Source organism: Tauraco erythrolophus, chromosome Z, assembly GCF_009769465.1.
Source record: "Tauraco erythrolophus isolate bTauEry1 chromosome Z, bTauEry1.pri, whole genome shotgun sequence".
NCBI lineage: Eukaryota > Metazoa > Chordata > Aves > Musophagiformes > Musophagidae > Tauraco > Tauraco erythrolophus.
The window spans coordinates 71,966,196-71,993,863 of record NC_141496.1 but is presented as its reverse complement, the minus strand read 5'-3'; the positions used below and the strand labels follow the sequence as shown (position 1 = coordinate 71,993,863).

Here is a 27,668-nt window from a genome sequence, read left to right as displayed (position 1 = left end):
GTCTGAACAAGGATTCCCGCTTTGTTGTACTGCAGGATTTTAAGAACAAAAGCTCCATGTGCAGCTTATCCATCACCTTCAGGATTTTTTAAACCTTGATCATGCGCATCTCAGCCTCTTACTCTCCAATTTGAAGTACCAACTTTTTCAGTCTCATCTCATAAGCCACTTGGTCTATTCCCTTGCTTATTTATTTGCCCTTTTTAATGTGTTACAGTGTAATTCCACTACATTGTTCGTAAGAACACAGCAACCACAAATGACTGCAAAGCTTAAGCTGTGAGTACACCACAGTTCTAAAAATGAGAAAAATTATGCTTTCTCTTCTGACAACGTTCATCAGTTCTGGGCTTTTTCCCTCACAATTCTCATAGAGCTAATAATGTCAGACTACAGAAACTGATTTTTCTCCACCTCTATGACTGCCAGTTCTCAGCACCTTGTAGGAATAGTTAAGGCTACTTTTCCATAGCTATACCACCCTATATTTACCCACATCAAAGTTTATTGGCTAATGCCTTGCCTAATCACTCAGTTTTGTGAGTTTCTTGCCAAGCAAGGCAATGGTTGGTTAACCAGAAGATCTCAATGTCGTCTGCCGAGCTGGAGATCTCAGTTTTCACTCTCTTCCCCATGCCATTGACTTAAATGTTGTCAAAACTAAACCTAGCATCATTCCTTGTTGACTCCTCTCCATCCTGAAAGATGACCATTTTGCATCCAATTCTTTAACCAGCTTTTAAGCCATAAAGATTGCTCCTGTAGTCCTGTGTGAATGTAGTTTCCTGAATACCATGTAACGTGGAACCTTGTTGGAGTCTTCTGTGTCCACCTGACCTTCTTTGCTCAGAACGCAGCCAAAGCCATGTTGACTCTCTCCCAAAAGCCCATGCTTATCCAGGTGCTCAGGGATCTTTTTCTTTTTATCGGTTATTACAGCAACAGAAAAGGAACTCAAGACTCCCCAGTCTGTAGTTCAGAGGATCCCCTAAAGATCCCCTTTTCCAAAGGCAGGAATTGCCCTGTAATCTGCCAGTCCTTTGGCCGAGCAGCTTTTTGGAACAACAGCTTATTCACCATGGAAAGAAGTTCTGTAATTTCCCAATTACGTTCCTCCAGGAATCTCATGTCATTGCCACTCCAGATACCTGCTGAAATCTAATATACCTATTTGGTCTTACATCATCATATATTTCCTCCAACTTGATCCAGTACCTCTGACATCTCTGCTATAATGAATGTGCAAGGTACAAGAATCTCTTCAACATTTCAGCTGGAAAGGCCAAGGCAAATAATTGACTAAACTTCCCTTTCACAGCTGCCCTGTCATCCCCGAGTGTCCCTTTCACACTTGTGTTGTCTGATGTCCCCATGGACTATCTAGCTGGCTTCCTGCTTTTGAGGTATTTCAAATCACTTTTACTATGAGTTTGAGCATCTTTTCTAGAGAGCTCTTCAAGTTCTTTCTGAGCACTCTTAATTTTCTCTTTGCAGTTGACCTGCTATGCTTTAGGGCTTCCATTGGTCTCCTCATGCAGGAAAGCTTTCCATTTTTAACACATTTTTAGAATAAGCAAACGGCTGCTTCTCTGTCATTGAAGATGACAATGAAAACTGAATGAAAAAAGCCCCAAACGTCCCAAAATCTAAACCACATCCTCCAAAACGAAGCAGCAAATTCCCTCCAGAATAAATGACAATGCAATTAAAATTCAGCTATTCCTTTTCTTTAAGAAAGGTAGAAGAAGTGGTAACTCTTGTAAATTTTGGTCACGGTTGTACCTAGCCAGCATGTACCCAGGAAGAAGTCCACTGCTCACCAGTCTAGCACAAACCCTGTGCACCGCTTAAATGCCACTTAATCCAACAAAATAGAGTCTAAGTGGGATTTAATTAGCAGAGATGCCTACTCTAGCCATTGTGAGCTGGAGTGAATTTCACCTTTACTTGTCAGCTGAGCTTGACTGATTTGACATTTACTAGGTTAAGTTTTACATATTCATCAGGCTGGAAGGAAAACGTGTAAATGTAGAGAGATTTTTTGCTGAAAGACCAAATGCAAAAAGCGAGTAAACTTGGAATGTGTATGAGTGCAGAAGGCTATTGCCTCCCTGAACACAGCTGGAAAGTCCTGTCTGCTGTCACCCAGGGCTGTGGCAGAGCTCTGCAGGGCAGCCACACGCACGCATGCCCCCACGGCGTGCTGGGACGTGGGCCACAGGCTGGGCACCTTCTCAGAACGCTCTTCTAATTTTCTGATGAAAGAGGTATTTTGGTCTGTGCTGCTTCTCTGAATGATGATAAGAGCCTATTGAAGCAGTGAAATTAACCTCCTTTCAAATTCATGCAGAGAGGGAAGAGGCATTTTTGCTATGTAGGCACAAAACTGCTTAAAATCATTCATACACATCTAATAGTTTTGTATTACGGATGCCGAAGGAATCAGAGCCAGAGCTACCAGCATTATGACATCCTGATTTCACTCATTATGTTTAAAAAGAACACCACTTTACCGTGCAACTTTCCATCCCTGGTTCCCATCCAAAAGTCTCTGACAATACTGTCTAAGGGTGATGGAAGGATGATTTCAGCACAAGTCACTCAGCTGTTTTCAATGGATACAGGTAGAGTTAAAATGCCTTTCTGAGGCATTTGGTCCATTTTGAGATAAAGCTGACATTCTTGTTAGTGGAATATTCAGAAACAGCAGAGCATAAACATTCAAAATTGTGTGGATGGTATCTTTGGCTGACAAAAGACTGTCTTCTAGCCCCTAGTGTGGAGACAACTTTCCTTTTCCTTGATTTTCAGTTGTGATTCAACCAAATGCAGGAGTATTGGCTGGACTGGTACTAAGTAAGTGTGAAGAGAATTTAAAATAATCATAGAATGGTTTGAGTTGGAAGGGACCTCAAAGATCATTTAGTTCCAAGCCCCCAGCCATGGACAGGGACACCCTCCACTACATCAGGTTGCTCAAAGCCTCATCCAACCTGGCCTTGAACACTTCCAGGGATGGGGCATCTACAGCTTCTCTGGGCAACCTGTTCCAGTGCCTCACCACCCTCAATGTAAAGTATTTCTTCCTTAGATCTAATGTAAATCTCCCCTCTTTCAGTTTAAATCCATTGCCCCTTGTCTTATCACCATATACCCTTGTAAAAAGTCCCTCTCCAGCTTTCCTGTAGGCCCCCTTTAAGTACTGGAAGACTGCTACAAGATCTCCCCGGAGCCTTCTCTTCTCCAGACTGAACAACCTCAGCTCTCTCATAATGATTGTTTCTTTTGCCTGCCAACTGCAATAATTCTATTAGACTTTCAAATGTGTGTCTGTGACATTGGGGAGTTACGTCCAAGAGCAACTCAATTTTCTGTGTATTGAAATGTTTTAATTATACAATATGTAATATCACATTCCATGATGTCAGATTTATTTTTCCTTCCTTCTTTAAAACCAGAAGATACTTAATTTAAAATCATTCATTAGCACATCATTAAAGTTGCAGTTTTTGAATGTAAAGCAGTAAGATGCCAAACCAAAGATTTTTGACAGTACAGCTATTTGAAAGCACATATGTGGATTTCAATGAGAGTTAAGACTGCAGCTAAGTATTTCTCCTGGACAGAATCACAGTCCTGACTGGGGGCCTCAGTTTACTAAACTGTATGGATATCTACATTCCGTCTATACAGTAGACTCTTTGCGGAGAATTAAAAGGAACAATCACTGGAATAAAAATACATTCCCTTTTTGCTTTGAGTAGGAAGTATGATGTCTTTCGGACTCACTTCTCTGGCTGTCTTGCCCTCAGGGTTTGCTCTCCTACATATTTTCAGAGCATGCCTAAAGGCTTGTATCACAAAGTGGAGGCAGAGGACCTACCCCTCTCCTCTTGCCAAGGTCAGTGGTTATAGAACTCACCTGAGGTAACTAACTTTTCCTCTACTGAATATTGCTCTGCTATGCCCAACTTTCCATACATAAAGGCTCAGAGAGTGGCATGTCTGTCTGCAGCTGCAGAAATGTGCCTAAGTCGAGAGGCAGGAGGCACCTGTAGGGATTACTGTAGCTGTACCTGCTGCGATGCAGAGCTCTTGATGGATTTGGCTACCAGACATGGATGCCCAAAGGAGAAAAAATGCAAGTAACAAAAGAAGCTTTACCTTTTATTGAAAATGTAAAAATCATGTGAATCATGTACAATATTTTCTCATAAGGAAAATTTTAGCTGTTTCATAACGTTTCACAAAACTGTAAAACATTTCATTTTTATAAAGACTTTTTCACAAAACAAAGATAAAACTAAAGTAGTGTTACAAAGTTATTTTTTAAATCATCGACAGAGAACTGAAAATGTTTAACAGATTTATTCATACAAGTGGCAAGAGGAAGGACTCTTCCATTTGTAAATCTGCAAAAGGACACACAAAGGTACAGAGGGGCATGGGTTTTTTCTTTCAAAACGTTTAAAATCAAGTGACATGTTAAAACAGTACAAACGTGGATTCATAGGATGGTACAAGTTCTAGGACTGCATTTCTCTACACTACCTCAAACAGTGCAACAGTGATTCAGTGTAAATCTCTACAGTGTTTCATTGATTCAATACTTGTGTTCAAGTATGTGTCCATGAGAATGATCAAAATCTCTACTTAGCTACTTTAATTTTCTTGTTTATAATATAAGTTACAGTAGATTATCCCCTTCAGTATGTTTCTAAATCAAATGAACTAATTTCACAATACATTCTGTAATAACCTGTTCAATAATGTTAGCTTACTCACCTCAACATCTGTTGCAAAATACACAAGATCATTCTGACTCTGAATGCCAAAACATAATAAAATTAAAAAGAGCTTTATTTCCATATACAACAAAACTATTTAGCTAAATTAAAATAAATCCAAGATAACATGACTGTTTCTTTTGGCAACAGAGAGACGACCCTACTGAAAATAAACATTTAAAATACTAGTTACTATTTTTTAAAAATTCTGATAAATGTATCCAACATTGTTCATATAAAAATTAATTATGAAAATGTCAGAGGATAAAACAAGTTGGCTGTCTAACCAAAACAATTAAGGATGTCAGGCAGGCAAAAATAAATTAATTTGATTAAATTAGATGTAATCTCGCAATATTTGGTCTGTAGAAGCGTGCGTGTGTGTGTGTGTGTGTACGTGTGTGTTTATAAATAATAAAATTGCAAAGAGCTGAGAGCCAGCCAGCCTGACAGAGGTCAACTCTTTTGTTGCATTTTTTGCGCATAGAAGTCTCTGCACGTCTCACAGCACCGCTGGTACCACCTCATGTCTTGACAAAGGTTCTTCTCTCTTATCACCTTGCAGTACACAGGCCACTGATCTCCCAGGCACTTGAAGGTTAAAGCAGCTGTGAAACAACAATGATGACAAAATCAAATCTACATTACTGTTACATTTATTAGTGAAGAATCAGGTAGCAGAGGTGACAAGGACACCAGAACTGTATCTGGGGAAGAGAAAGGAGAATAGATGTAGATATTCAACAAAAGAATGACAAAAAAAATCCTCCTGCTGTCAGTATTTTCAACATTAATTTTTTTTAAGGCCAGTTTAACTCCTGAACTGGATTAACTTGCATTGAAACTAATTGCTTTAATGTCATGCAGCTGTCTCCTCAGGAGAGAGTGAAGCCCACCTTTCTGCCCTGCACGGAGGCGGGCTGGGGATGGGGCCAGGGCTACGTGTGGGCTCTGGAGCCAGATCCAGCAAAGCTGCGCGAAGCAGCAGCTCCAGCTGAAACTGCCTCCACAGACACAATTGCCACTGGAAAAACAGGAAGCCTCGAGTTGAATAATAACAGAATGGGGTTCTCCATGACACCTATAAGGTGCTTTGTTTTTCATCAGAGGCAGGCAGGGAAATGCAGGAACTAAAAGCCCGCAGACTGCTGCTGGTTTTCTGATCAGCTTTTGCTCAGGAAATCAAGACTTCGTGCCATGTTGTCAATGAACAGAAACGGAACAAAACCACTCCTGACCTTTTTCTCTCCTCTCCAAGTACATTCAAAAAAAATTTTTTTTTAAAAAATTGTCTTCCAATACATTGGTCTGACTGCATCACCCTCTTTTTAATCACTCCAATGAGTCTTCCCTCTTCCATGTCAAAGTCAGGCTATTAATCCTCACCTTCACATCTTTCATGTCTCATCTTCACCCAGTTATTCAGGTTTCTCTGTTAGTAGCCTGTGGGAATCCCTGACTACCACATTCTTCCTCAGAAACCTTCTAAAATGACAAGAACGTTACACTAGCCTGAAAAGTCACTGTTTGGTTTACTCTACCTCCTCCCACAGTTGTTATAACTATTCAGTTCTCTCCAGCAGTCATAAACATTCAGATGCAGAAGCCTGACATCTGTTGTATGCCTGTTGTATAAAACAGACATATTTTCATGTGTGTTGTCTTTCTTTTTGTGAAGCCATCTGCTAATCCACCCACTTGTTTTGCTTACAAAAGCCTCTTATAGTGCTTCTAATAGAATGACCCTGGTACCAAATTTGGGTCTTTGAACATTCAGCTATTCAAGCTGTAGCACATACACAATTAATATGGGAAAACAGTGAAAAACAGGGCACAAGAAACAGACATCATCCAAAAACCATCATAAACACTGAACCGAAAAAAAAAGTAAATCTCACAGAAGATTTGAGTTACTCTCCTTTTTTAAAAAAGGGAAAGAGAAACTGAGATCACATTTGTAAAAGAGTAGAGATGGCTATACCGCATAACAGGAATGGAACTGGAAGCCGAAATGATCAATATGTTCAAGAGAAGCATTGCTGCTGTATTTTAGAGATCTTAACATTTCTACTGGACTGGATTCTAACTCCTGCTGCTGACCTATAGATTACTAACATCAGTGCTACATAATCCACTCTATGAGGACAACATAGCCCAATCTTTTTTGGTGCACTTCACATTAGGTCAGATTTTAACGAACCTGACTCTGTAGTTTTTCTGTGAAACTTTGTGATTCACTTTACTCTGTGACACAAAGCTGCTTATACCTCACCAGAGAGTACCAGCGACAGTGCAATGGCCTCTTGCATATGAGAGGTCAGTTGAACAAAGAAATACGAAAGTATGAAGGGAACCATACAAAAGTGAAGTAGCAGAGGAGAAGGCCATAAGCAACATCTGCCATCTCATCTAGCAAACTGAAACAACGACTACTACACAGAAATATCTAAGGGTTAAAACTTCAAAGAGAAATAACCTTCACTGACTTAAAGGAAAGACTACATACAGCCTGAAATGTTAGACTTGCTTTCCATGCAGGAGTAACCTAGTTGACAGGAAGGTTTATCTTAACAAGGGCTCTGGAAAATCATCTGGAAAAGGTATGCTGTCTTACAGCAAGCCTTTGAATATTCCCCAGTCATGCTCAAGAAGCAGATGAACAATTTTGGGAGCTAATGGTAAGGCCATCATCAACAACCTACTAGGAACTACAGAAACACCATTTCTTTATGGTGAACTCAGAGACCTGAGCTCCTCCAGGAACAGCAAATCTCTTCATGTTAGTAATTTTCCTTCATACATCCTAATCCATCAGGCACAGATTGTAGATATCTGAACTAAGACAAGTGGAAAGAGCTATTTGTATTTGAGGAACAAACAAGGGCCTCCTTGATCTCACAAATACCACAAGAACATAGTGGAAAGCTTCTGAAAGAGAAAACAAGGTCTTTTCTTACTTTAGAAACATTTGACAAAATTGAATGGACAAATATATATAAACATATGTAATATGTTTATAATGTCTCCAATATAAGCATATTTTCATCTCACGTTTTGTGTCCATAACATCATACAGTCCCATAATATGGTCCTTCCTTAGATAACAAAACCCTTCACACCATTCTGAGGTATGGTCTCTGATGTACACACTGGAAAACCGAGGCAGAGATGAGTCTCTGCATAGAATTTACATCTCCTAAGTCCTACCCCTCTGTTTTTAAAGTAGGATCGTCATTACTCTATGGCGAGAAATAACTGAAAAGAGATTTCCAGTAGGAATATGTCATTTTGACTGCTTACCTAACCTGGGTGATGTTATTGTGTTAACATTAATTTTCTCATTGCAGGGGTGGAGATGACAGGGTCTGTAGGCTGCAGGCTTTTCTGAGGAAAAGCATTCATTGCCATGCCTTCCTGTGATCTTGTGCATGCACTGGATGACTCGGGACTGCATCCCTTTGCCACAGGTGACAGAGCACTGGAAAACACAGAAGACAAACATTCATTCAAAAGCTATTTTTGCCTGTAAACTTGAAAGTGAAATGCCAGTCTGAGTGAAGTCACTAGCTGCTGCTTCAGTTGTCAGCATTCCAAGATTTCTGCCTTCCATTCTGTTAGCTAAATGAAAACCAATTAAAAAGCACAAATAAATTGGCAGTATTTATTGCAGGACTGATTCCAGCATCCTTGTTGCTCTCAAGGTCCATTTTGTAGAGCCTGTGATGGAAATGAAATGCAGCAATGTGCCTGAAGGGAGCAGGGGTTGTTCTCCTGTATTTACATCCCAATTTGCTCTTAATGGAGGTGAAAGTGATGAAACAAAAGAAAATGCTCACAGAAACTGACCAAGAGAAGCATTTTTAATTAAGCCATTACTCCTGCTAGTGCAAAAGTGCTCTTTCTACTGAGAATAGCATATGCCTCCTGTCTTTGTGTCACATCTTCATGTTTTCATGTGCGTCCCACAAATGAAACACACAACGTAAGACATGCTGCCTGGCCTTTAATCAACCTCCCCATCTTGTTCCCACAGAGAATGAAGTAAGAAAATAAAACAGTTGAGCACTGTAACAATGGTAACATTCTACTTCTATCACAGTAACATAATATACTAGAATGAAAACTTGGACTATGCTATACAGACACATAGGAAACCTATAGAACACACTCTTTCCCCTTCGCTGACTTTTTGTGAACAAATTTCACAGGGTGTGAATTATTTTTATGTCCATTGACATATGTTCTATTGCTTTTAACTACAAATTCATTCAAAAAATTATATATTGCGCAATTCGCTCCTACCTGCTAATGATTTTGACTCAAGTACCCACAAATTTCATGAAGTTTTGGAGAAATTTACTATAGAGGACATCTTCAAATATTAATCAATTTCTTGAAAATATGAGCACTAGCTGAAAATTTACGCCACTACCATCCACATAATCCTGAAAATACTTTTATTCTAAAAAAATTTAATTACATAAATATTCAGAACATATTTCCTCAGGAGAAATGGAGGGTGCTATAACAAAGGAAGTTTCCCGACCACCAAGATGGAGATGTATAGTTCTCTGCAAAGAAAGAATAAATTCTGAGTGTAGGAAATACTAAAGGGGTTTTTACCATTTGGTTTTCTTATCTATGTGCTTTTGAGTGACACTTTAAACACTGTTACTTGGAGGAAAGATTTGCACATGCCAAATGGGAAGTAGAGGGCTTGCACTCAAATAAGAATATCAAGAGAAGTAAGATTAATGTCTTTTGGACTCATGAGACTCCAAGAGAGGCAAAAGAAACTAGGATACAAGCTTGAAGGGTGTTTTCACAAGGGACTGAACAAGGTTCAAAGCACACTTTGACTTGTAACCGCATGAAATCAAACACTGGCATTCCTCAGAGGCAGCAAGTGGACTTGATTTTGCTTCTGTTCTCAGAGACGTATATCAGGAGTAACTCCATAATGTCAATAAAGAATTATAATTTCTTTCAAAGTTGATCAGATACAGCCTGCATCAACCAAGGCATTCAAAGATACTCAATTATGAATACATAATTCTCTATTCAACAGCAACCACAGCTTAACATATGAACAAATAGGCTGTTTACAAGAGGAAATCTAGCCAGTACTGAAGACTTTTCAAAGTAGAAGTCTGTCATCAACTTTGAATTTAGTATACTGCTTTAAAATTGCATGAGAAAAAGTCTATCAATAGAATTCCGTTTCCTGAATTCTCTGCTTTTTCCCTGTGCAGCTAAAAATAATCTAACTTCCTATAATGGCCAACATTATGCCCATGGTAAACATATATATTAATACAAATTTAATCACCAACAGCAGCCAGAACATCAATCTTAATCTTGCCAAAATTCCAGCCACTTCTTGGATTTCTTTCTCCATAATTTCAGAGACATTTCTCTTTGGAATATTTTAATGCCATAGCAAGTGAGACAATGGAATAATGAAATTAAAAAACCCAACCAACAACACATAAAACCCCCAAACCTGAGAATGAAGGAAAGATTAAAGCAATATGATGAAAGTAATAAGATGAAGGTAATCTTTAAAGATTATCAGAGTGATATTAATTTAGAGAAATTTTGCACACAGTACTGTATTTTCTTCCCCTCAGTAAAATATTTGCATGTTTATTAACCAAAGCTAGAGTACATTTGAGCTTCTAGTATATATGTATCTTCTTTCATCAGCTACAGAGGAGGACAGGACAGGCAGGTGGATCTGGTGCATAAGAGCTCCTAAAAATAATTTATCTGCCCTTAACCTTTGGATATCCTTAAATGAGGTGCAACTGGAGGAGAGGATGGGATTTGAAAACACTAGACTTCTGCTGACAAAATGGGCTTCAATGTTTCATCTACTAATTGATAAAGCATAACAATCCATGTATACAGGTGCCTTTGCGGAGAGCACTAGATCTAGCAGCACTCACAGCTTCTCTGTATGAAATGAGCTCTGGCCTGAAAGCTTCTCATGACTGCAACTGAGACAATCTGCAACAAGCACACAGATCTCTCTCTCAGCTAATCAGTGTTTAGGCTCCGAGTCTCTATGAAGAATTGGGCAAGATTTTGGCATTAAAATCTTACTTGGTCAACTAAGATCCCTTTAATGACTGAGATGCTACTGGCCTATGTGAGATATTTCAAAGAGCATTATGAAGCATTACAATGTAGTTTTCTATCCAAAGTTGTATATATCACACAAATTATTTTAGTCTTGCATGACCTATTTATTAACATCCTGACTTTAGAGGAACAAATTAATACTAAAGGATGATAAAATAAAATGTCTCAGTTCATATAGCAAACGTGGCAAAGCAGAAAACAAGAAATTTGCCTTCTGTTTTATCTTTTTTTCTTTTCACAGAAATATGCTAATCTTTAACTTTGTATTTATTCTTCTTTTATAAAACTGAGAACTTAAGTCTTGTAAGATGTTTGGGGAAAATTGTGAAGAGGCAGGGCTACCACATTGATTTGCAATCCAAAACTTTCAAAGACAGCCTGATCAGTTTACCAGTAAAGAGAGTTTTTTCCAAACCTGTGGTGTTTTAAAGTCAACCAGGGATCTGATAGTCAAGCTGTGCTCTGTTCACACATCAGCAGCAGCAGTGGTGTCTGACTTTAGAATTAAGAATTGTACTGATTGGAAGCCAGAAAAAAATATTATCTTTTTACCATATCTATATTATCTCACATTCAAAGTAGTATGAAATAGTACGAAATAGGGAAAACACACTTCAGGTATGGCATTTAGCAGTGCATTTCCTAGCTACACAGACAAACTGAGATTTCTGTTTGTCTCCATGATGTGGTCTTAAACCCGAATTTGTGCTGCATACACACCAGCTAACTGCTGGTGCAGCTGAGAGCAGCCACCAAATATTGGAGGATAAAAGGCATCCATAGTGCTTCTCTTTTTCACTCTCCAAAGGTACGGACTTGGTCCAATTTCACTAGGAGACACCTCAGCTTCTGCAAACCAGGTAGATGCAACTCAGAGCAACAGCTCCAACCCTCATTTTATCATAGAATCATAGAATCGTTAGGGCTGGAAGGGACCTTCAAAGGTCATCTAGTCCAACCCCCCTGCAAGGAACAGGGATATCTCCAACTAGATCAGGTTGCTCAGGGCCTCGTCCAACCTGGCCTTGAATGTCTCCAGGGATGGAGCATCCACCACCTCTCTGGGCAACCTGTTCCAGTGTTCTACAACTCTCATGGTAAAAAATTTTTTCCTAATATCCAATCTGAATCTACCTCCCTCTATTTTAAAACCATTACCCCTTGTCCTATCACAACAGGCCCTCCTGAAAAGCCTCTCCCCATCTTTCCTGTAGGTCCCCTTGAGGTACTGGAAGACTGCTATAAGGTCACCCCGGAGCCTCCTCTTCTCCAGGCTGAACAGCCCCAACTCTTTCAGCCTGTCCTCATAGGAAAGGTGCTCCAGCCCTCTTATCATCTTCGTGGCCCTCCTCTGGACCCTCTCCAACTGGTCCACGTCCTTCTTCTGTTGGGGACTCCAGAACTGGATGCAATACTCCAAGTGAGGTCTCACGAGGGCAGAGTAGAGGGGGAGAATCACCTCTCTCGACCTGCTGGCCACGCTCCTCTTGATGCAGCCCAGGATACGGTTGGCTTTCTGGGCCGCAAGAGCACATTGCCGGCTCATATTGAGCTTCTCGTCCACCAGTACTCCCAAGTCCTTCTCCTCAGGGCTGCTCTCGATCCATTTACCACCCAGTCTGTATTTGTGCCTGGGATTGCCACGACCCAGATGTAGGACCTTGCACTTGGCCTGGTTAAACTTCATGAGGTTGGTACAGGCCCACCTCTCCAGCCTGTCGAGGTCCCTCTGGATGGCATTCCTCCCTTCCAGCGTGTCGACAGCACCACACAGCTTGGTGTCATAGGTGAACTTGCTGAGGGTGCACTCCATGCCACTGTCCACGTCACCGACAAAGATGTTGAAGAGGGCCGGGCCCAACACGGACCCCAGAGGCGCGCCACTCGTGACCGGTCTCCACTTGGACATCGAGCCGTTGACCACTACTCTCTGAGTGCAGCCATTGAGCCAATTCCTTATCCACCGAGTGGTCCATCCATCAAACCCATGCCTCGCTAGTTTAGAGAGAAGAATGTCGTGCGGGACAGTGTCAAAAGCTTTGCACAAGTCCAGGTAGATGACATCCATTGGTCGACCCTTGTCCACCGATGCTGTCACCCCATCATAAAAGGCCACCAAGTTGGTCAGGCACGATCTGCTACTCATTGTACTGCATATGCATGTGTACATCTTAGCTGAAGCAGACTCTTTCAAAACCGTCTCCTAAGCTTGCCTCACTTTTGGATTTCTCTCACTGAAAATATTCAACCTGAGGAAAATACCTCTCACTGGATGTGCAGTGGTCTCATTTGAGGTAGCACTTGTGGTATGCAGTTAAAGCTGCATAGCTTCTGTATACTTCTGGAGTTTTAAAAATGGAAACTGTAACAAAGCTTTCAACTCACAGGAAACAAAAAATACTTTCACTTTTCCACATTAAGCAGTGAATTTAATCAGAAAGCAATCTATCTGTTGAAACTGCTTGTATTTTCCAGTATTTTTTATATAAATACATATTAATATAATGCTTACATATACAAAATTTACAGAAAATGCCCACTCCAAACCAATCTGTAGCAACTTGCGTCAATTCAGCAGATTTCAGATTAATTTCAATCCACAGCTTTTATTACTAGTGAATGAAGAATACTTTTCTATAGCTCTTCTTTCCATTCCCTCCACCTCCAAAAGGTCGGTCTTGCACATGCTACATTTTATTTTTGTGGTGGTTAATTCCATTTTACTTCTGACTGTTCGGATGACCTACACTTTAAGGCCATGTAGCTAATTAGCAAAAATTCCCATAGGACAACTATGTTTGTAGGTTTAGACTAAATGTTCTAATACGCAGCCAAAGTTTTTTTATGTGGCTGTTAATCTGTGCATTTTGGACACAGTCCTAAAGGTACTGTAAAAACGTTCAAGCAGCAAGACATGTAAAACATTCCTGTTAAAGAATACAAAATATTCCTGGATAAATACAGTTAGCAGCTTTTTTTTTTTAACAAAAATTTTTTCTTTCTTTAAAATAAAATTTACCAACCTTGTTTGAATTTTGTCCTACTTTTGAACTTCTTTTAGACATAATTTCAAGGACAGAATCCTAGGCGTTGAATATAACAATCCTTACACTTGGCATACACACCCTTTACCCAAGATTCCTTCTTCTGTTCCCTGCCAAAGATATATATTCTGGAGAGAATACATATTCCCAAGGCCAATAGCTGAGGAAGGTGCTGTAATGCCTTAGCTGCTTCCAGCTGGCCTTCATAAGAAGTAGGAATTCCTAAATTAAGGGAAAAATTGTCACTGGCAGACAGTAATGGTCAAAATGCATCTTTCTGCCAAGACAACAGGCAATCACTGCAAAGGCTGATACAATCCACAATGAAAAACCCAATCTATGACAATATTACCAGAATTGAATTGGACAATTTATTTTCAAGAATAAATGGATTTTTCAATAAAACGTTTTTATAAGTCTAAGTAACATTCAAAGTGGAGAGCGATGTGCTCATAAGGAAACTCAGTGATGAGTTCTACTGGAAATTATTAGCAGAGCATTCCTAATCATTTATGTATAGGTTCATCAGTTCCAGCATTGAAGTGGTTTCAACCTTTTCATAAAGTGAGTGTGAAACAAGGATAGCAAGAACTAGACTTTAGTAACAGGATTCATATTTGCTGACATGCTTGCAATCTTTTTGTGTATCTTGTATTTTTATGAAGTTTGTTTTTGAAGGCAGGTAGTATATAAAGTGGTGCATGTGTTTTCAACAAAGACTTTACACTGAGTTTAGCAATATTCTTGAAGGTCACTAAATAAAGCAAATAATCTGCAGCTTATTTAAGAACTTTTTCCTTTTTTTTTTTTTTTTTTATGAAGGCATTTCTGAATAGTGTAACTAATACAAAAAGAGAGACTAGCGGATCCAAACATAAGATGGAGTCTGAGTTCTCTCATACATAATTTCCAGGAAGGTCTTTCTGCCTCTCTCATTTCTGACACACCCAACACTTCAGTATGTGAATGCCAAATTTAAAATTCAGAACTTGTGCTAAGTTTAGCTGAAAGAAGTCTGCTGTTGGTCTCTCCTAAGTTTAGCAAGTTTGAGTTTTCTTTTTTTTATTTCATTTTTCTTTTCACCTTTTTTTCTCCCCCTTCATTTTTCTTTCTAGTTCTTCTTTCTGAAGTAATAATTACTACTGGATAACTATTCAAAAGAGGTAAGATTTTAACTAAGATAGACAGAGCCCCGGCTCACTTTTGATGAATTGGGCTAGAGACAGGATTCCTATGGAGGAAACCCTCATCATCACCTCATCTCAAGAATCTGGACCTTTCTTTCCTCTTTTTTTTTTTTTTTAAAAAAAAACAAACACACAAACAAAAAACCAAACCTTGTTAGCTTCCCATGCAGAGCAATTCAGTTGTTTGGTGGATGATGCAAAATTGCCTTTGGTAACAAGACAAGAGGCAATTGAAAGTCTGCAAGCAAAATTTGGTTCAGAAAAACCATGCAGAATTTGGTGTATATGATTATTATTGAAATAACAAAAATCAAATAATTCTTGCAGGATAGTATATAAAAAAATCTATACTTGAGAATACCGTTACTCATTTACTCTGAATCAATAATGGGGTTTGATAGGCTTCAGTCTTAACAGACATAAGGACTCAGCTTGGAAGTAGCAAATTCTTTGTCTATATTTGAAATCTAGGTTCAGTTCCCCAGTTTCTTTCTCGATAAACTAACAAAACACAGTCACGCACTTCATGATTTAAAAATCTTGGTTGTCCCAATGAAACTAGTTTGTTTTGTTAGGATAGTTGGACTTATTAGTTTATTTAGGAAGTCCGTTTAGAGAAGTACTGATAGGACAAGAATCTCCTCAAGCTCAGGGAAGGCTGATGCTGCAATATACCTCTCACTGGACTACACAAGGAACGGGTAGAAGACTCTTGAATTTTGAAGGGAAAATTTCTTGCAAGACTAAAGGGTTTTCAAATGTGGCACACAGGATTCTAAGATAAAGGTTCCTGAAAACTTGAAAGTGAAGACTAAACTTCAGCATAAAGCGGCAAAAGTTCCATGTATGACAACCTGGAGTCTTGATCCATAAAAACAACAGACTGTTTAACAGCCTCTTATTTCCCCCCCTAAATCAAGGAAGGTATCGGCATTTTTCTCTCATCATTAATGATATATGTCAAAGCATGGACAAAAACTGTAATACTGTAATAGATATAGGAAGATTTACAGTTTCTCTGTACACTCGAGTTGTATTTTACTTTCACATCATTTTCAATTTTGTATTTATATTTTTCTGTAGATCTTTATTTAAACAAATCCAAGTTTTATGACCATTTTGAGCCTACCTCCACCTGAAAAATCAGTTATTTGTTCTTGTTTAGGACTTTAGACACATTGCTAAATAGTATTTCACACCAAACCCTGGTGGATTTTACAAAAAATAAGCTGGCGAATGCTGACAAATGATTAACTACACATCAGCATTCTACATGGCTGCAGTACTCTACAGTAAAAAGCAAAGATATTCAGACTTATTGATAATATACAAATATATCCTCAAAGAACAATTTTTGAAGGGAAAGTTTGACTTTTCTATTAAAAAAGAGTTAAGCAATTGGTTCAAAACTCAAGTCAACAGTTTCACCAACACATTATTATCTCTTTTTTTTCAGGTAAAAGTGCCCGGCAAAATGTGTATCCCTGCTTAAGCTTAAATGTGATAAACTCTCTAAATCGACTGAAGACCATTGTAACTTATAGATTTATAGGGCAATCATAAAGTTATTTCAATGCTTCTCAGTGATGTGAAGCCTTAGCTTTTATTTTGCCAGTTCTGTACATTCTATTTATCCTTCATGATTTCTAAAGGGAATACAGATACAAAGCTGAAACCAAATATTCAACTTAATTTTTTTGATAAATAGATCTGTGATGGTTGTGATACTCTGAGATGAGGGAAGTGAAAGCAAACCATGCGATCACCTTTTCTTTAGGATTTTTACCCTCCAGCCAAGGAAACAAAAAATTCCAGTCAACAGCACTTTTACAGAACTATGGATTGTTTTCAATGTCTTTATGGACATTTTATCAACTCTAAAGGTACTAAAGGTTTGCCTGAGACTGTATGTTACTTTTAAAGTACGTCAGCAGAGAAACCAGAAGGAGACAATTATTTGTTAGAGCCATGTGATAAAACTGGTTGTACAGATGCAACTCATAACTCAGTAAGAGGATTCACACTCAGTGGATTAGACTCACTATTATACTGCCAATACTTTTTAAAAAATCTTTTATATGGCATACTGTATACATCAGTGTCATTAGTGCTTAGTGATGAATAAGACATTATTGTATCTCACACTTTCTATCACTGCTTGGTATTTTGGCAGAAGATGACTTTCCATTGATTATAACTATAAGACAAGCAAACAGGAATCTGAAAGCACTTAGATTTGACGACCTCATTTTTACCTTTATCTTTCCAATGAAATTTGCTGGAGTATGTCATTCTGGACTCAGGAAAACAAGCTCTTACAATGAATTTGACATATTAGCCTTTGAGTATGTAATTTCATGTTAGCACATATCACAATGCTAGCCTGCTGCTCTGCAGAAAACCTTCCAGGGAAAAGCATAGCTCATCAGCACAAAAAACTAATTAAAGGATTATGGCATTTCTAATGAAAAAAATTTCAAAGAACTCGTTAAGGATATAAAGGAAATGTCTTAGCAGGGGGAAAAAAACCTCCTAGAAATCCCTTTCTCTTCAAAATTTCTACCATTTTATCTATAAAGCTGTTTTTTGCCACATAAAATTAAGTATTTAAATAGCAGCACACTATGTAAGACTCTCTAGTTTTTCCAGTAGTAATACAAGTAAAAGAAAGAATTTCAATTCACTGTATCTATCAAATTTTAAATCATGAAGATCTGAAGTGATAGCAGGTAACTCAGTGAAATGGATATGAAAGAAATTAAAAAAAAAAAACACAAAAAAGTAAGAGTTTATGAGGAAACTGAACCCTAAAGATTTTTTTTTTTTTTAAATCTGAAATACCATGATCCCACATATGGGTCATTACTTTTGAAATAAAAATCTTAAAAGAGAAACAGAGAAAACGAAGTAGAAAAATAACTAATAAAACTTCCACTGGTTAATTTTCTCTTCAAAATGTCTAAACACATTCTTCATTGGAAGAAAATGGATCTCCAGAAAGTTATTTTATCTTCTTTATTAGTAGGAAAACCATACTGAAGTGTAACACTTTCATTATGTATGACGAGGTCACCCAAAAGCATGACTGTCCTGAGGGAGCTACCAGAGGGCCAGGATATAGACAATGTTGACCTGCATTAGTGTGATCCCGTGATCAACTTACTGAAGAATGATCATTACTTCTGGGTGAACGCTGTTCTATGTCAACATTATTGGAAGTAATTGTGGCAAGATTAGATTAGGGAACTCTGGAGACTAAACATAAATCTATGAACAACAGCCTGAAACAGCACAGATAAAGTAGAAAAGTAAATCTTTCTTACAGTGTTTAAAAATACGTAATATTGCCTGTAAGTCTTCAGAACTGCTAAATGAATAACGTTAAACAGCTATTCTGATTCTGTCTTGTCAGTCAGAAATTACAATTATTCTTTCAACAATTTGAAAGAATTATTTAAAAAGAAATTTTCAAGAATTGGCTGTTAATTGTATTTTTAAAGTATTTTCAAGTAGTAAATAGTTACAAGTTAGAAATGAGTAAAAAGTGAGAATCACACAGATTAAAACAAAATACCAAAAAAACCCCAGCAATAAATACTTTTGGGACAAAATGAGGACTTCATAGAAGACCAAGTTTATCACAAGAATGAACACCTGAAGCAGTATCACCTACATAAACTGTATGAAAGATTGGATAAAAAAAAACACACGAAAGAGAAAAGTTTTCCAACTCACAAAAATCAATTAGATCCCACAAGAGCAGAAGGATTACACAAATCGTAACAGAACCCAAGTGAACTGGCTAAGTAAACGAGTTACACGTTGGCAGGTTTTACAGTCAGAGATGCTGAGGAAACAATTTGGAAAGAGAGAGAGATGATCTTAGAGATGGAGATACACCAGACAAAAGAACGCCTGCTGGACTAAGTCTCAGGACTGGTCTGAGTAATTGAATTTTTCTGCACATATTGACAGATTTGGAATGACTTGTCAGCTATCAGAGAAAAAATCTAGGCTGTATCATGAACAGACTGATGAAATGATTTGCCTAATGTGTACACTAAGCAAAAGCAAGAGAGAATGTTAAGAAGGAAATTAAAGTAATGAACATGCAGCAAAAGCTTATGACAAAAAGATACAAAAAAGTATGTGCTTCAAAATGTCAGGCGGCTGGTGTTCTCCTGCAGCCATGAAAAGTCAAACTGCTGCAGTATTTTCTAGATGCATACCGAGATAGTCTTACAATGTAGACTCAGGTAGATAATCAATTATTACACGGAGACTGGAGATCTTTACGTAGAATGAGCTGTACATACACAACATATTCATTTCAGTTAAGTGAAATTCTGAGAAAATAAAACAGAAGTTGCTGCTCTTGTTTGTCTCGTTCCCCTGCTCCTTTGCCGCCTGATACTACTTCTAATTCCATCACCTACTTTCTTACTTACTTGCGATGTTATGTCATCGTATTTTTTTGCACATAAATTCAGCATAGCTGAATTTCAGTTGGGATACTGAAATTCTGATGGTCGGTGTAGTCCCTATCTTACAAAATTTTCTTGAGAATAATCTTTTTACATTGAGCCTGACTGAGCAAGAATTAGTGTCAGCACAAAGACACTGAAGAGATACTCAATGTTATCATTCTTCTTCATTCAGAACAGTACTCTGGGATACACATTCTGCTAGTCTGACTACAAAGTTCCGCATTGTAATGATTGTCTAGTAGAGTGTTAAAGATTTCACTGGTAAAGCACCATTTATCTACCTGATCAGCCTTGTTCAAAGATAACAGGATTCCTCAACAAAAATTGGTAGGCCTTTCAGGGAAAGCACATACTGAAGTCTTGCATATAGGATATTGATTCCATTCAGCAATTCCCAAAAATGTTTTTATCTAAATCTATGCATAAACGCATATGTGTGCATATGTAAGTCCTCTGCAGCAGTAATGCCTGGCCCAGAACTGTAAGGCTTACAACCAGAAAAGTTTGGGAATTGCTATTTGGCCTGATTTAGACTGCACTAGAATGGCTTGGAAGACAGTAGCGTGGCAAAGCAGGTGATGGGAAGCTGCCACAGCTACCCTCTGTGACTTTTGCCTCTGTAGCTGCATGACACTTCTCCCATTAGGTGTGAACCTACCTCCTTTGCCTGGCCTTGTTTGCTTCAACTGATCACCACATCCAAATCACACAATGATTGAGGTTGGAAGGGACCTTAAAGATCATTTAGTTCTAACCCTCTTGCCACAGGCAGGGACACCTTACACTAAGTTAGGGTGCTCAAAGCCTCATCCAACCTGGCCTTGAACACTTCCAGGGATGGGGCAGCCACTTCTCTGGGCAACTTGTTCCAGTGCCTCACCACCCTCAATGTAAAATATTTCTTCCTTATATCTAATGGAAATCTCCCCTCTTTCAGTTTAAAGCCATTACCCCTTGTCCTATCACTACATGCTTTTGTATAAGTCCCTCTCCAGCTTTCCTGTAGGCCCCCTTTAAGTATTGGAAGGCTGCTATAAGATCACCCCAGAGCCTTCTCTTCTCCAGGCTGAACAGCCCCAACTCTCTCAGCCTGTCTTCATAGCAGAGGCACTCCAGCCCTCAGATCATCTTCGTGGCCCTCCTCTGGACTCGCTCCAGCAGCTCCATGTCCTTCTTCTGTTGGGGACTCCAGAGCTGAATGCAGTACTCCAGGTGGGGTCTCATGAGAGCTGAGTAGAGGGGCAGAATCATCTCCCTCGACCTGCTGGCCACACTTCTTTGGACGCAGCCCAGGATACGGTTGGCTTTCTGGGCTGCCAGCGCACATTGCCAGCTCATGTTGAGCTTCTCATCCACCAGCACTCCAAAATCCTTTTCCTCAAGGCTGCTCTCAATCCATTCTCCGCCCAGCCTGTACCTGTGCTTGGGATTGCCCCGACCCACGTGCAGAAGCTGACACTTGGCCTTGTTGAACTTCATGAGGTTTGCACAGGCCCAGATCTCAAGCCTGGAATGGCTGGAACTCCTTTCTGCTGCTCTTCAAGTGCTCTCAGCTTGTCTTCATCAAGCCTGACATTATCTCCCTTTCCCTTCAAATCTAATTTAAAGCTCTGTCATTGAGCACCGCTAGCTCATGAGCAAAGACTCTCATTCCCCTTTGAGAAAGGTGAATTCCATCTGGTGCCAGCAAGCCTAGTGCCGTGTAGGCTATCCCATTATCGAAAAACTTGAAACTGGGGCAGTGACACCAGCCACAGTGCCACATGTTAATAGACTGGGTACATCTTTTTCTTCCAGTGTCACTGCCTGTAACTGCAAGGAGAGAGGAAAAGATAACCTGTGCTCCAGATTCCCTTACCAACCACCCCAAGGCCCTGAAGTCTCTCTTGATCGCCCTTGGACCACACGTTGTGGCTTCATCATCACCCACATGGAAGAGCAGAAATAGGTAATATTGAAGGCTGTACCAGGCTTGAAATTTTCCTAGCAATGTCCTGAACTTGGGCACCAGGAAGACAGCAGACTTCCCTACGGGAGGCTCTGTGTGGCATATCAGACTCCCTCAGAAGGGAGTCACCTATAACTATTACCTGTCTTTTCTTCCTCATGGAGGTGGTTGTGATACAGGGGGTGGCCTTTCCGACCCTGGCAATACCTCTGCTGTAGATGGACTGTCATCCACATCATCCATCAATCGGTCTTCCACCTCCAGAGCCTCATACCTGTAGTACAGAGGCACCTGGGAAGGCGAGGTGGGCAAGGAGGGGATTTGTCTGCTGCCCGAAGCACGGACTCACCTCCATTCACCCCTTTCCTTTAAGCCACTGCCTTCAGCCTGGAGAGGGGAGGACACAGGATGTCCTTGATCTTGGCTTTTTTCTGGTGGCTTCTCCTGTTTCTGTCTCAGGTTGGGCAGAGCATGACACCACCAGTCTATCTTCTTCTCAGACTTCCTGATGTTCTTTAACCTTTCTACTTCCTCTCTCAGCTATGCCACCAGGATGTTCAGGTCATCCACCTGGTCACACTTGGCACAAGTGTTCTCACTACTGCTGTCCCCTTACCAGTGAATGGCTCTGGCACTCCTTGGAGCCTGAGACTTGGATGGCTGCGTGTTTTTGTGGGAGCTCTGTCTGCATTGCCATATCCCTTCAGCCTTCTGTTGTTGAAATGTTGAAAGGCATTCAATCAATGCTGAAAGACAGCACTTAGCAAGCCTTAGCACAAGCAAGTGGGTTCCTGCTATCTTCTCTGTAGCAGGAACACTTCACAGTTATTCAAAGGCATCCCACTTGTACTTCTAGCTCTAATAATTATAGCTAAGGTGTGTTTTTTCTTTTAAATAATTCCAGTTTTCTAGCTTCTAATTCAATTTTTTCCCTTGAAAGCAATCCCTATCTCCTTCTTAAAAATAAGATCCAGTATCAGAGTTTAATGTTGCAACAAACGTACATGTACGATTTTCTCTTTGTGAAGATGTTCAGTAAATGCCATGTTGCTTAACAGTTTAACCAGACTTTTTCCCTGAAGTCATACCTTTGTATTACTGTGTAAAATTTCAAGGAGCTTTTCGCCTAGTCGGTCCAAGAACTTATCCAATTGACAGTATCTTGTTTGACCAATCCACTTATTACGAAAACATTTCAGCTTAATTTTTGGCAGCTGAAGCAATCAATTTTTGATTTTAAAGAATTCTTGAAAAATATTCTTACCATTCTAGACATTTAAATTTTTTTACCTCATCGTGCATAGCCAAAGTCGATTTTTAAAATGACAAAAAAAAAAAAAAAAAAAAAATTAGCATTTCAGAAATCTGATATATGCTGGTTTTGGACTCCAGATTACTGACTCTGTTCAACACAGTCAAAAAGGGCTATTAATGCTAACAGACAGTATCAGCACTTTTCAGGCTGCTAAAAACCCACACTGTCACTTTTCAGCAAGGCTGTAGGAAGAGTAATTTCTTCAAACACAGTCATTTGTATCGAAAGAAAGGTGTGAGATGACAAAGTTCAGTGGATGCTCTGGATTTCTGAATCCAGTACACCACTAAAATATCTACTACAGCTATGTATCCTTTTGGGCAACGCCAGATTGCCAAATAACAGAAGGTAAAGGGACAGTTATTTGTCAACAATAGAAAACGGCAAAATAGACATCATGTGTACAGCATGGATACCCACAGTCTATTGAACTTAAGAGAAAATGGGTTACATTGTATAGTGAAAAGGTTTTTAAAATTCATGCCTACTGATGCAGCAATTTCTGCATCACTAGAAATAAAAGTCTGCTTTGATGATATAGACACATCTCATACCAGTAAGCCAGAGTCCAGTCAATCATGCCTGTCAATTTTAAGGAGTGCCAAATGCTGGTAAGGCAAATAGCAGCCAGACTGCTTCACTTACAGCTATGTTTTCAGGATATAGGTAGAACCACAGAGGACATGGCTGGAAGGAGGGCCCAGAAAATTTGTAGAGTTGCCCAAAGGTTCAAAGTCTATGACTGCATTGTAAAACTAACAATATTTAGTTCTGAAATATGCTGGGCATATGTGGAAGAAAGCGTCATTTACTTATAAAGTTCTCAATTATCTACTTTAGTAGCATTTTTATCATTTTACTTCTACCACCAGGGAGTAAGAAAAGCCCAGCTTGTCAGGTATATTTCAGATCTTCTTTTCTTTCGGAATTTCCTAGACTTTCTCTAACTGCTAATCTTTATGAAGGTTGCCCAGAGAAGTTGTGGCTGCCCCATCCCTGGAAGTGTTCAAGGCTGGGTTGGATGAGGCTTTGAGCAACCTGGTGTAGCAAAGGGTGTCCCTGCCCATGGCAGGGGGATTTGGAACTAGATAATCTTTAAGGTGCCTTCCAACCCAAATCATTCTATGATTCTATGATGCTATGACTTAGAAATCAACCTTTTAACTACTGATCTGTGTCCCTAGCAGGAATCTCAGCCTACCTCCCTGAAAATCTCTCTTTAATCAGCACAGTCCAAAGCAATTTCATACAGTTGTTGAACTCATCGATGATACCCCTTTCTTTCCCAGACAGGCAACAACAGTGGTTGTGTAAGTGCATCTCCTCTTTCCCCATACCACTCTTTCAGATGGCACCCTGCCATCAGCAAGCTGCACATCGTGCAATGAGACTGTGGCTGTACAGACCCACTTAAGCATGGGGCTCTATCTGCCTCTGCTACATGCTGCCTCTGCTACATGCTGCCATCTTCTAGGCGTCCTCTTCTAGCTATGAGAGTTGGGGTTTTGTATCTGTTCCCCTTCTTTTTGTATTATACCATCTCTTGTGCTCTATGACAAGGTAATTATGGGAACTCACTTGTTTACTTCTTGGAGAGAACATTCAAAACAAATATATAAAGGCTGTACCTTCTGCTTGATACTCTCTCCTAGGACGTATAGGAAAAAAAAGAGTAGCTGTTCTCAGGTGGATTTAAAATGTTGGATTTTTTTTCTTTTCCCTTTCATTATCTATTTCATTGTATAGTTCTCTCGCTACCATGTCACTTGTCAGATAGGACTGCAAGCATCTTTCAGTGGGAACTCTAAGCTTCTTTTGTTCTTGTTTGGTTTTGCTTTGCTTTTCTACGGGGCCTAGCAGGGCTGAATCCTGATGGGAACTATTGATGAACCACAACTTAATTTTTTCTAATATAACCCTACTTACAGATAACGCAATTCAAGAGACAACATAACATCTGCCCATAACTACCTTTTGATTTGTTTGGCATTCCCATTAACTTTGCTTACCCTAAAGAGGTTTATAGCAGAAAACCAGCAAAGATGTCCCAGTAGATCTAAATGTGACACAAATACCAGAATTTCCTATTTATGTGTGATTTTGTGTGTGTGTAAAATGGGTAATGTCTACTTTAAAAATCCTTTCCAGTCTTATCAATGCTTTTTCTTATGGTATTGTTCTGTTATTCTAGGAACTAGCATGACATTACATTTATTCCAGGCAAAATACTATGGTACATTGATCTATATAAAAAAAAAATTATCTAAAATAAATGATGTTAATATTACAGGATTGGTTAGACACGTACGAAAACCTCCCCACTCTCGTTTCATTATATTGACATCTTCCATATGATTTGCTCACACTTCATTTCTGAAACAAAGCATACCTCATTTGCTGGAAACTAACTGTATAATTAAGTCAATATAAAAGTTATTAATGTGTTGCCAGTATTATTTTGACTTCTATTATTTCACAAAAGTCACATAATTTCCTTGTCCATAAATCCATTCATAGTGTCATATTTTGACTCATGGCCAGCACTGTTCCATTCCTGGAATCTAAAAGAGCTAACAATTTTGGATGGGGATCCAAAGAATAAAACTAAGGCTAATTACCTTGTCAGTAAAACTGTAACATTAATATTATCCAAATTATATTTTTTTAATTGAAGGAGATGAAATCAGTTCGGTCTATCTGCTACGGAAATTTAAGGGTTGTTTAAATGTCTAAGCATACAGTTTAAAGGTTCAAGGCCCCATGTTTTTGAATAGTTGGCAAAAAAAGAATTTGTTTTTTTTTCCTCTCTCCTTTTTCACATGTTGTTAGGTTGGGACAGAAGAGAAGCAATCCTCATCACTAACAGCTGCTTTTTGTACCACTCAATTGGGACATCTCTCTGTGACCTGCTGGGTTCACTCCATCTCCCCCAACAGCTGGAGACTTGACTTCTCCCCTGATGCACACATAAACTTTCTAGAGAGCACTGCACATACTGCCTTAAATAAATAATTTGGAATAGACCATGAATTCTGGGACTCATTGGTGTAAAAACCAAGAAGTTGCTTCAGATGCCCTTTCAGACTCAGTGGAAAAAATTGCGCAGATTAACCTTTGTTCTCCATTTTCACTTCTTCATGCTATAGAAAAGGTGAACTCCATCCCAACCATTGAGACCATTATACCAGATGTCGTATTTGACTCCTCTGCATCTTTAGTTTAACACAGTCATACTATTTAGAAATTGTGCTGCTGCTGCTGCTTCTTTAGTTTCTACTGAATGCATCCTCTTTCCAGCTTCCATAGTCAAATGTCTTTTTAGAACTTACACCATAGTATCTTCTCTGGTCTCCTATACACACATACTTTATATTTCTTTATCTTATGAATGGCTGCTCCTAAATTCTACTCCATTGCCCAGTGTTTTGATCCTATTATTTCCTGCTGAATGTCTCCAAAAGTTTCTGGTATAATATTATATCAAATTTAAGCTTTTAATTATTATTTTCAAAATCCACTCTCCAAATTAGTCTTTCTTCCAAAATTAGATAATAGGGAAAAAAAAAATTACACAGCTTCCTACACAAAGTAAAGTACCCTAGACTTGCCATTCGAGCAGCCTATGCTGTTGACATTTAAGTCTTTTTTTTGAGAATGACTTCTACAATGACATGAACTCCTCTAGTAAGCCAGGTAGATGTATAAAGATGCAGTTCCTATGCATTCCGTTTCACCTCTCCCTGCCCACTTGTTTATCCTCAGATGATGAATTCCTCTGAGTGTGACCCTGTCCTCATATAGCCTTGAAATGGGTGGCAAGGGGCAGCTTAGTAAAGGACACTGCTGCTAATAAGACTGAGTTCTAACTGGTGCTGTAGTAGCTATGAGCTTTCCTCATTTGAAAGTAACTTTTACATTAAGTATGGTATTCTAAGGATGGCATTCACTGGGAAAAGACTATGTAATCTTGCTAGGTGCTGGCTTTAGAAGCTTAGTTTGAGCCTTTACTCTTTACATTCTCATCATACTCAATTTCCTCACAAGGGCAGGCAGAGAGCTCAACTGATCTTAAGAACAGCAATGCTTAGTGTATTGAGTCACCTTGCTGACTTAAGTGCTGTTATGGAGTTTAATGCTGCATACAGGCCAGGTTATACAGCATACTTTTAAATTCAGTCAGAGTTTTAGAAGGATTGATGTGTTTATTGACCTACTGGAGCTTGCAAGTTTAGTCAAATTTTCTTTGATCTTGGTATTATTGTTAAAACATTGAAAAGAAGAATTATTTGATCTCAGTGTGGCTGTACCTCTAAAACAAATTAACTCCACTACAGTACTACTATGATTATTAATAATGTTATATTTTCAGTAATAGTGCAATTTAAGCTTCATTTAAAATTATGCCTTAGGAGTTCAAGGGGAGCAGCAAAGTCAGTAAGGATCACATTAAGCCTCTTGTTTCAACGTGTGAGAAGCGTCATTTAAATTTTTCAAGCCAAGTCTTGGCATTAGCTTGGGGGAACTTGGCTTTGCTCAAAGAAACAGCCTCCTGTCAATGTCAAGAACAATCCTGAAGAGTAAAAGCAGTGAACACAGAAGGCTGCACTGAACCTCTGAGTTAGAAACAAACAGTGAGCAAAGATTAAGATTTATCTGAGCTTTCAATTTGTTTCCCCCATTGTAGACATATTAACATGTATGCCACGACTTTGCATTGCTATGTACTCTAGCAATGGAACAGAATAGTAACAGGGGT

The 27,668-nt window shown here is 39.1% G+C and overlaps 1 protein-coding gene across 1 annotated transcript in view; it reads right to left on the bottom strand.

Moving 5' to 3' along the window:
- Positions 1 to 5,243: 5,243 nt before the first annotated feature.
- ADAMTS19 (ADAM metallopeptidase with thrombospondin type 1 motif 19) overlaps positions 5,244 to 27,668 on the bottom strand; it is a 160,896-nt gene continuing 138,471 nt past the window's right edge. The window contains exons 22-23 of the mRNA XM_086629295.1: positions 8,088 to 8,265; positions 5,244 to 5,395 (exon numbers count right to left, since the gene is read on the bottom strand). Coding sequence (XP_086485421.1) covers positions 5,244 to 5,395; positions 8,088 to 8,265 — 330 coding nt within the window. The remainder of the gene's footprint in view (positions 5,396 to 8,087; positions 8,266 to 27,668) is intronic.